The following is a 10947-nucleotide window of genomic DNA, read 5'->3' as shown; positions in this document are numbered from 1 at the left end:
TTTTTTTTTTTTTCAATCTTCCTCTAGTCAGTTCTGATTATGAAGCCATTGAAGCTAGGTCAAATGGGTACTGTCGACAAATTTGGATGTTCTTGTGCATCTCCCCTCACTTCATATCAGCTAGATTCTTCACTCTCAGCTCTAGATCTCTGTGGCTATGTCCTTGTCCATGGGCTCAGGTGTCCCCAGGTCTCATCACACTTTGGACCAACAGGCCCTTCCTCTTCTCTCTCTTATCCCCAGGTCAGCGAGAGCCTGTGGAACATGGTTGAACTCAGCCCATTTCTTCATTGCTCCCTTTCCCCCTCTTCCACTCACCAGTAGACCAGTGTGTTCGCCAGCAAACTTACATGCCTGCTCATGTATTCCCTTTGAATTTCAGTCTTAGAGGGGGGCACTCAGACCTCTTGATTTTTCTTCTTCTCTTGAGTTCTAATTATAGTGTCATATTTTAAAAATTGAGGCAGCTTTTTGTTAATGAACAATACAGCTTCTGTTTAGGGTTAGCACTGCTGGAGAGGTTTTCTAGACCTTGTCATACATGATATCCTTACATTTTCTAGTAGTCTTCTTTATACTCCAGTCATTCACTCTTTCATTATGTCCTTTGGAAGAACAAATATAATTAACGTTCAGCACTGACCCTCAAAGAACTGCTATTAGAGGGTATTATGGATACTGGAGTCCTGGTGTGGCGCTGTGGGTTAATGTACTGGATTTCAATGTCGGTTTGTACCTCCAGATCGTGGTTCAAGCTCACCAGATGCTCTGAAACCCTATAGAGGGTCACTGTGGGTCGGAACCGACTCGAAAGCACTTGGCAGCAACACCAACATAGATACACTGGGCTCCTGGTGTGGTGCTGGAGGATCAACACTGGACTGCGAATCACAAGGTCAGCAGTTCAAATCCACAGCTACTCCTTGAAAACCCTCTACAGGGTGCTGTGAGTCAGAACTGACTCTTCAGCACTTAACAACAATAGATACAGTGTTTGAATGTGCTCCTCAAAAGCAAAACATTAAAAGTAGTTAGTAAATCTAAGATAATGAAGGCTCAGGATGTGAGATTTTTAGTGGTCATTAAATGGACGGAAGTGTGTTTTATATATATGTCTGTGGGCTGCTAACGTATATCTCCAAGACTATGTCCTGTTTATGAGTATCATTTTAACTCTGCAAAGTATGTTGTTGGGTAGAATAAAAATAACATCAGATTTGATGAGAGAGCTAAAAAATGTCAAGTAGCATAACATTCTACATGTTCTGTGTAGAATATAATAATGAATGATGACGTAAATTACAGTTTTGAAATGGAGTACTTTGTTTGTTACACTGTCTCCTCCTCCAAGTGGTTGGCTTCCCTCCTTCATAGGGCCATTAGTTTTCTTTACCCAAGGAACGCACCATAAGAACCATCCAGGATTCCTCCACACTATAAACTAAAAATATTGGAAAAACAGAAAATATATAAATTCACATCAAGAATGGTTACGTTTTAGGGTCTGTTGGCAGTAGCAGGGGAAATGAGAATAAAATGGTAGTTATAGAGCATTACTGTAAACAAAGCATGTCTGCACTGTTCTGGAAAGACATCAGAAAAGTCTAAATTAAAAACTTTTGTGTTTTCTTATACAATTGAGTAGTGCCTTGCGACATAATGTGAGTGATGAAGATAATTGCAAATGGTTGTTACGTGCCATCAAGTCAGTTCCAACCGACTGTATAGGGTGTCCAAGAAGCGGCTGGTGAGTTTGAACCACTGACCTCGTGGTCCGGTGCTTATTCCACAGTGCCACACGGTCCCAAATTTTCTACTGGAGACAACTATATCAAAATTGCAAACCATGAATTGATGCCATGTTTGAGAATAGAAAATACATACATGCTGGCACTCTAGACTAGTAATATTTCCTGAGCATTTTCTATTGTTATTTCTTTTCTCCCTCCAGCTTGATGATTCCTTCTGCTTGCATCCTCTCTGATTTAATAATAGCTGTTTAATATATAAGGGGAGATGGGTGAAAAGAACAGGTTGATCCAGTAAAAAATGTAGAATAGAACTGTTCTGATATATTTGCTCTTTTTCAGTAGCAGTTCAAATAATTAAATTCACAAGTGTGTGAATTTATAGGCATATCACTCTTGAGTCTATTCATATCCCATGATTTGTGAATGTCAGTTTTCTCCACATGATGCTTACAGAATGTTTTATTTATGTTTAAGCTAGAGTCATGCTAAAGGAATCCACTGTATTTTCATGTTAAATAAAATTTTAGGTAAATGTTAAAAAGCAAACAAACAAACTTTTGTATTCTCGTGATATGATAGCCTTCCACTGGCTTTTAACTGATGTTGTTTTGGTAGTGAGGGGAAAGGCTTAGTATGTGAGTGGGGAGTTGACTAACAATCTTCAGTACCATCTGTGTAATAAGCAGTTTATATGCTAGGATAAGTATATAAAAAAAGTATTACTACTAGGGTTCCAGTTCACACATGCAGACTTTATTCTAAATAAAAAGTGTTTAGGTGTTTAAACGTGTAGGATGTTTAAACATGTCTCTTGATCAGTGGATGGCTGTAGACAAGATCTCTCAACACTACACTTGTCTTAGTTATGTTAGGGTGCTTTCCAAAAATAGGTGCCATGGGGAAAAAAAATAATTTTGAGGTCAAAGCTAATATCAAATGTTTATCAAAGCTTAAATGAACATCATCCCAAATCATTGAAGCTTTGCAACAAGTTTATAAGAATGCTGCCCCACATAAAACAAGTTTTTAGGTGGATGCAAGCATTTTAAGGAAGACCTCAATGCAGAGTTCAACTCACAAGGTTATGGTAGCTGGTTTTTTAGTTTACAAAAAGGTAATCTTGATAGATTTTGTCAGTAAACATAGGATAATCATGGGGCTTTATTATGAAGAAGTTGTTTCTCATTACGACAAGGAATTGTTTCCCATTATGACACTGTTGTTGTTGTTGTTAAGTGCCGTCGAGTCGGCATGACACTGTACATGCTCATTTTCCAGGGTGGCAAGGTTTGTCCTACAAGAATTGCATTGGGAAACCTTCCCCTACCCGCTCTACAGTCTTGATCTAACCCCTTCAGACGTCTACTTGTTCCCCAAACTCAACATTTAAAAGAAACACAATTTCAAGTTCCTGGAGAATACCAAAACTGCCATTTTGGTGTGGTGTGAATCGAAGAGAGCAGACTTCTTTGGGGAAGGGTTAGAGAAATGGAAACACCCCTTCAGAAGTGTATAGACCTAGATGGAGGAGATGTTTGAAATAATAGCTTCACATGTTGATATTTGTGTTTAGTAAAGGCTCTGGTTTTGTAGCAATAATTTTTGACTACCCTCACATATTGTCTTCATATGAACAGTTAACAGTAATGTGTTCTTGTAAAACTTAGTCCCTTTTGAATAACTCCTTTAAATAATTAGTCTAGTTTCTAAGAGATTAAGTTAAAATTTAAACCCAGATCACTAAACTGCAAGGCCATGCTATTTTATCAATCCATGCTGCCAGCAGAGCTAAAGACGAAAAGCCATTCTCTCTCAAGTCTGTGAAATCTTTTTCTAAAATTTTGTGTTCCTCTCTGTCTCCCATCAGTTTTTCCTGTTCTTGTCTACATTGCTCTAACTGAAGATGGTATACCTCTTAATTGGTCTGTCTCTTTAAAGTCATCTTTTACACTCACCAGAACTACGTGAACAAAAACTGAATTTTGTCAGTTTCCTGTTCAAAACGGATTCTTCATTGATTACTGGATAAAAAACCTCACAGTCCAGCTTGGGTTTTTTTTTTTATTTGTTTGTTGTTTTGGCTGTCTCCCACCATTTTCATGGATCCTCACCTTTATCCTTATGAAACTACATAATGCATCTTATTTTTGCTCAGAATGCTTCTTTAGCTTTTATCCTTCGACCTACTTTCCTCAGGGGAGAAAAACACATTTTCAAAGGTGACTTCTTTGAAGCTTTTTTTTGCAGACTTTTACCCATTTTGTCTTATAGGACTTATTTTCATTCTGTCTTGTTTGGGTTCTTTTTATTGGTTGAATTCAGAGATCCTATAAGGGCAGGAACTTTGATTTCTCTGTCTCTCTCCTTGGCACTTGACACATAGCAAGTGCCACCAAAGTTACAAAATAGATCCCTTGTAGCATGGTTGTTGTTGTTGTTCAGTCGAGTCGGTTCTGACCCGTAGCGACTTTGTATAAGGTTTCCAAGGAGTGACTGGTGAGCTTGAACCGCAGACCTTGCAGTTCAGACAGCTTTGCAGTCTGGTGCATTAACCCACAGCGCCACACCAGGGCTCCTGTAGCATGGTAGACAGGTGTTGTATCATGTTTAGTGCCCCTCTAAGTTTCTGTTTCTTGGAATAATTAACTTTGTTAGTATGTAGATTTATTTGAATGCTTGTTGAGTTCCCTTCCCTTCTTCCAAGACTACTAATTTCATAGGGTGGTGTGACGTTCTTTACAGTCCCAGGAGAACAAGGAGCATAATGGGAAAAATTGTGGGTTGTTAACCTATTTTGTTTAGTTTCCAGAATTGTCTAAAGGTTTCTGGAACTATATTATAACCATTTTATAATTATGTTCCTGGTTTAGCTTAGTTTTATAGGTTGTTGTTAAGTGCCGTTGAGTCGATTCCGACTCATAGCGACCCTGTATAGGGTTTCCAAGGAGCAGCTGGTGACCTTGAACCACTGACTTTGCAGTTCAAACAACTTTGCAATCTGACGCATTAGCCCACAACGCCACACCAGGACCCCAGTTTTACAGGTTAGCAATGTTTAAAACAGCTAAATAAAAGTTACTTATATTAGTTAGCAGGGAGTGTGGTGGCTTTGTAAGATAAGCATTGGGTTTCAAACTACAAGGTCAGCGGCTCGAGCCCACAAGCTGCTCTGCAGGAGAAAGATGACACTTTCTACTTCGAAAAGATTTACAGCCTCGGAAACCCTGCACAGGGTCGCTGTGAGTCTGAACTGACTCATCGACTCTTAACAACAAAGTCCCTGTTGGCAGAAAACTCACTCTATGCTTAAACCCATCATTAAAAGAAAAACGGTTTCCATGTAATCTTTATTGGGCTGTTTTCTTTTTATAGAATTATGCTAGTATCTAAACAGTATTTTTATTACCTACTTAACTATAGAATACTAAACAACAAAAATAGTGTTCTATAGCATGACACTCAATCTAGGTGTTATTTTAGTTTTGGGAAGAGTTGTTGGAGAATTCTTTTTGATACAGAATTTTGTTTTTATGTGATGATGCATTATGTTATACCTGCATGAGAGAATGTATGATTTTGCTTTAATGTGCATCCACCTCCTGAGGGCTTGATCCTAAGAAAGTATGAACTATGACTGCACCATTGTTTCCTCAGGAATGGATTTGGACTTTCTAATTAACCATTTAAGTCTTTTAACAAAGAAATTGTGGGAATAGGGGTGAGCTAAAAGTGCTGCTTTTTAATACTTTATAATAATGATAAGTTTGCAGGAAAGGTGCCTTTAGATGGTTTGGTTATTCATTCTAAGGAGTCCTTTTGAGGCAACCTGCAGACTAAATTATGAGGTTTGTCATTTGTCTTCATTATTTCTAAATATGTGCTTTTATTTCAGGCACGTGTGGTTCTCAAATATAGGCATACTGATGGCAGTCTGTGTATTAAAGTAACAGATGATTTAGTTGTAAGTATACATTTTTATTGCATACTTTCACATTTCTTTGAGTTAATGTGGTTGTTGTTAAGTGCCATTGAGTCAGTTCCGACCCATAGGTGACCCTGTATAGGGTTTCCGAGGAGCACCTGGTGAACTTGAACTGCCGACTTTGCAGTTAATAGTCTGAAATTGTTTACATAGAATGTATGCCTAATCTGCTTCATTAATGAAGTATGTGAAGTCTAGTCTTATCATTGCTTTCTTCAGGGCCTTAGCAAGAGGAATATAGAGCCCCAAACTGGATGTAAGAGGGTAGAGCTTTCATTTACTGATTACCAGCTGTTTCAATTTTTTCATATTTCCAGCTACTTCACCAGTTGGTTCTTAAAAGAATGGCAGTCATTAAAAGTTAGGACCGTTCAATACCACAGTAGAACCTTGAACACAAATACAGCCTAATAAAAGCTGTCCCTGGATCTATCTGAAGGAGTTTTATGCTTAAATATGCCTTTAGGTCGAATTTGTACATAAACCAGAACAGTTAACGATAGTTCACACGTAGATGTTTGCCTTAGTATTACAGTGTACTTAGAGTACGCCTTATGAGGGTTGGTTCCCAACTATGGAACTGCCTGTATATATTATATAATCAAAGACGTAAAGCAATTAGAAGTCAAAGATGGAATTTGAACACAGGTGATATACTTTATAGGTTGTATCTCACCTTTCTTGATCTGTTCACTCTTGTCACTTCTTCACCTCCATTCCTCAACCTTCAGCCATCTGGTTTCTGCATGCAGTATTTTGCTGAAATTGCTCTTGTGAAACCTCAGTAGCCCCTTGCTTTACAAATCCAGTAGTTTCATCATTTCACATCTTACATGACCTCCTTGCTACTTTGATACAGAGAACCACTCTGGCGTAGAGATGATTACTCCAGTACCATTTTATATTTGCTTTCTGGTTCTGGTGTTACATTCTTTATTTCTTTGATGTGCTCTCAGAAAGTAGCTTTCCCCAGGATTCTGCTTTGATCACCTTTTCTTTATATTTCCTCTCTTGGAGCAATTCATTTACATTCATTAACTGCCTGTGTCCATGTCTGTGTATGTATTTCCAAACCTGTGTTGTTAGGCTTATATTTCTTTTCTGTGTTCCTAAGCATTTTCTCATCACATTCCCCTTAAAAGTAACCTGCTCAGAATAGAACTCACCATCTTTTCTCACTCTGGCTTTTTCTGGCTCCTAGCTCAATTGCACTATCATTGCAATTAGTCAGAAATCTGGGGGTTACAATGGATCCCTTCTTTTCTCCCATTCTCATGTGTACTATTTCTTCGTTTTAAAAAGTTGTGTTGATTTCCTGCTATGTACCATACACTTTGTTAAGCATTTCGAATTAATAGATTTGAGTTCCTTCATCCTTTTTTCTATCATTATATCTGAAGTAAAAGATCTCATCATTTGTCGGGACTATTAGAGTAGTTAAGTGTCGTGGAGTTAGTTCTGACTCATAACAACCCTGTAGAAGGTTTCCGAGGAGCGGCTGGTGGGTTTGAATCATTGACCTTGCAGTTAGCAGTCCAGTGTTTATCCTACAGTGTCACACCAGGACTCCGGATCAAATTAATGTTCCAGCTTCCTTCACCTCTACCTATACTGCTGTCCGAGTGATTTCTAAAAATGCTAATTAGACTGTGGCTGTCATGCTTAAACAGCACTGCGGACTGCTTATTACCCCTAATGTGACTTCTGCCCTGGGATTGCCTCACATCTCTACCTTTCTACTTAGCGCTCCTTTAGTATGCCGTTGTCTTCGCTCTGTGTCCTTTGGATGGTGCCTTCACTCTTAACCCCAGCTGAAAAGACTGCTGCTGATCTTTGGAAACCCAGCTTGAGGCGATTGCATTTTTTCTTGTTTTTCTTTTTGTGCTGTATTGCAATTGTTTTTTCTACATTTATCTTTTATAATAGTGTTGCTATGAACATTGGTGTGCATATATCTATTTGTGTTATGGTTATCTTTTATAATGTTATGGTTATCTTTTATAATAGACAGCAAGCTTTAAAACAATATATTCTTACCTGTAGTTCCACTACCTAGCTTGATGTCTTTAACTGGAAGGTACTTTGTTGTTGTTAAGTGCCATTGAGTCGATTTTGACTCATGGCGACCCAGAATAGGGTTTTCGAGGAGCAGCTGGTAAGATTGAACCCCCGACCTTGCAATTCACACCAGCATTGCCGTCCAGCGCATTAACCCACAGCACCACACCAAGACTCCAGAAGGTACTTGGGAAACAATTTTTTAATGGATTAATTATCTTAAACATTCTTAAAGTATGATTTTTAAAAATTGCTTTGTGTCTTTGATTATATACAGGCAGTCCCTGGGTTATGAAAATCTGACTTTCCAATTTACATACAGCCTGTATTTGGGAACCAACCTTCATAAAGCATACTATATTAAAAATAACATAACTGATGTTAGATATGAACTGTTCCTAACTGTTCTGGTTTATGTACAAATTCAACCTAAAGGCAGATTCAAGTATAGAACTCATTCATAGCCAGGGACAGCCTGTATTATGCTGTGTTTGCATTCAGTGTTCTACTGTGGGATTGAAAGGTCCTGCCTTTTAATGATTACCGTGTCTTTCAAGAGTCAACTGGTGAAGTAACTGAAAATATGAACAAAAGAGTCAACTGAGATAGGTGGTAACCAGTAAATGTAATTAAAAGGATCTGTGGTAGACAGTATCAGCACACTTTATTTAATGTTGATTCCTGTGACAAGATCTGAATATGAAAAATATGTCTTATTCCCTTTCTTGACATTACTGAGAATTAGTCTATATCCAGAAGGGACTGAAGGTACAATCAAATCCATCTTAAGTAGTAAACTTAAAATAGTAAATGTAATAGTAGTGGTAGTAGTAGTAGTAGAAATAATCAGTCCAAACAGTAAATCTATTTTCTAACTGGTCTTTCAAGAAAAAATTGTACATTTCTCTCACTAGCTTATTTTATAAAAATGATAACTACTTTCAGAAAATCAGGGTTAGATAGCTTCATCTTGTTTGATTTAGGTATTGATCAACATCTTTAATCATGGGAGCCTAGATTTAAAAAAAGAATTATTATCGTGCTTAAATCTCTAGTTTTACAAATAGCAAAAGCAGATCTTGGATTTTTCTGGGGGTTTTTTGTTTTTAATATACTTCTCATCCACAGCAGAAATTTAGTTATTACTTAGCTGTCATTTTTCAGAAGTTTCTGAAAAGTTCATTTAGTTTTTCATCCACAGCAATGGCATTTAAAAATTCTATGTTTAAGGAATGTAGTTGCTAGAAGTTTGGAAACTGGAATGCACTTTCTTTAGATGGCTTCCAGAGAAAGTAGAGTAATTCAGTAGTAGGAAAGGCGCTATAATTTTTCTCCGACTGTGTTTTCTACATTGTTGATACCTAATTTTCAATAATTAATGTGCATTTAAAAATTGTTTTGACAGTGTTTGGTGTACAGAACAGACCAAGCTCAAGATGTAAAGAAGATTGAAAAATTCCATAGTCAGCTAATGCGACTTATGGTAGCCAAGGAATCCCGCAGTGTTGCCATGGAAACAGACTGAATGGTTTAAAATGAAGACTGTCATGTTTTAGGAAGCATATATCTTTTGAATTTGAGAAAGTTTGGGGACAGAACATGCTTTATGTAACTGAGTGGGCTATTCTATATCTGAGAGATCTTTTTTTAATACCTTGTTTTTTAATATTTCCTTTAGAAAGCTAGAGAACCTTTATTTATTTTTGGAAATTAAGCAAGTTAATGCGTCTATCTTAGAAACCTTTCACAGATTATTTTATGTTGGCCAAAATATATAATTATTTCTCTGGTAAATTTGTATCAATAACGTTAAAGTGAGGTATCCAAAAAAGCCAGTTCCTCCTTAAATTTAATATGCTGTTAAAAGAAAATTAACTGTAAACATTTTCTTGGATTGATATTTCTTTTTGGGCATAAAAATGCTATATATGACCAATAATATGGTCACTGGAACTAACTATGAACAAGTGTATCTAAGTATGTACAGTAATATAATCTCAGTTATATCTAAAAATAATTTTGAACAAGTATGCTTTTCCTAAATGCCCCCTATTTAAAGTGTACTTTTGAATGTCAGGGATCTGGAGAGAGCGGGTTGGTGCTTGTTGAACTGTGACTTTCTCTGAATCCATTTTTCAGTGATTAAAACTGCAGTGAATGGATAAGCTGAATGATGACCTCTAATGGACTGAAATCACTATATTCATAGAGCTATTTACTATATTTTCCCATCTGGTTTCTCAGCAGGCTAAGGAATTGCTAAGTCTTTGCATAATTCTATTGATACCCCTGCCCATTTTTTCTCTTGGTTTTAAACATGACTCACACTGTTATGTTATCCAGTGGACTAGGGTATGATATTATTTAATACTCATATTTGCAACCTTAATTTTACCACCTAAATGTAATTTTCATATGTTCATTCCTCAAGAGTGAACATTTGTCATGCTGAGCAACATTTTAGTCTGGAAAGTTCCATCGTCAGTATAAATTTTTGGTATGTTTCAAAGAGGTCAGCAAATAAAATATTTAAAAAAATACAGTCGGTTAAAGTTTTTAACTTCTCAAGAATTAATGGTTTTTTGATTGGACATTAATGGTTTTGACTGGTACATATTAATAAATATTTAGTTTAAAGTGTGCCTGTTACTACTAGAAAGAAACTTTTTGGTTACTTATTTCTCAGAATTTATTATTACATGATTTGTTTTCTGAGCTGTATATTGACGACAAGGTTATTTTCTTGAATAAGTTACGTGACATCAAATGTTGTTAGGTGCCTTTGAGTAGCAATTCGATACACAATGGAATAAAACACTGCCTAGTCTTTTACCATCCTCACAATTGTTCTGTTTGAGCCCACTGTTGTTGCCACTGTGTTAATCTAGCTTCTTGGATTATTTGCATGGTAAAACCCTGACGCATGCCTTTTGTGATTTTAAACCACACAGTATCCCCTTGTTTGGTGGAATGACTATTTACAGGTTCCGCATGAGCACAATTAAGTGTTCTGAAATAACTAGTCTTTGCAGTGTTATCCAGTTATGATCCAAACAGCTGAATGCCTTTTGTTGTTGTTGTTTGGTATCATCGAATTGGTACTGACTCATAGCAACCCTAGACATAACAGAATGAACCACTGCCTTGTCCTGCAGC

General features: G+C 37.0%; 1 protein-coding gene across 1 annotated transcript in view; it reads left to right on the top strand.

Moving 5' to 3' along the window:
- SRP9 (signal recognition particle 9kDa) overlaps positions 1 to 9316 on the top strand; it is a 20358-nt gene extending 11042 nt beyond the window's left edge. The window contains exons 2-3 of the mRNA XM_006871136.1: positions 5644 to 5712; positions 9197 to 9316. Of these exons, the coding sequence (XP_006871198.1) occupies positions 5644 to 5712; positions 9197 to 9316 (189 nt within the window). The remainder of the gene's footprint in view (positions 1 to 5643; positions 5713 to 9196) is intronic.
- Positions 9317 to 10947: the final 1631 nt, after the last annotated feature.

This window comes from Chrysochloris asiatica, unplaced genomic scaffold (genome assembly GCF_000296735.1).
Source record: "Chrysochloris asiatica unplaced genomic scaffold, ChrAsi1.0 scaffold00161, whole genome shotgun sequence".
Taxonomy (NCBI): Eukaryota; Metazoa; Chordata; class Mammalia; order Afrosoricida; family Chrysochloridae; genus Chrysochloris; species Chrysochloris asiatica.
The sequence above is the reverse complement of the archived record's forward strand: the minus strand, read 5'-3'. Positions and strand labels throughout refer to the sequence as shown.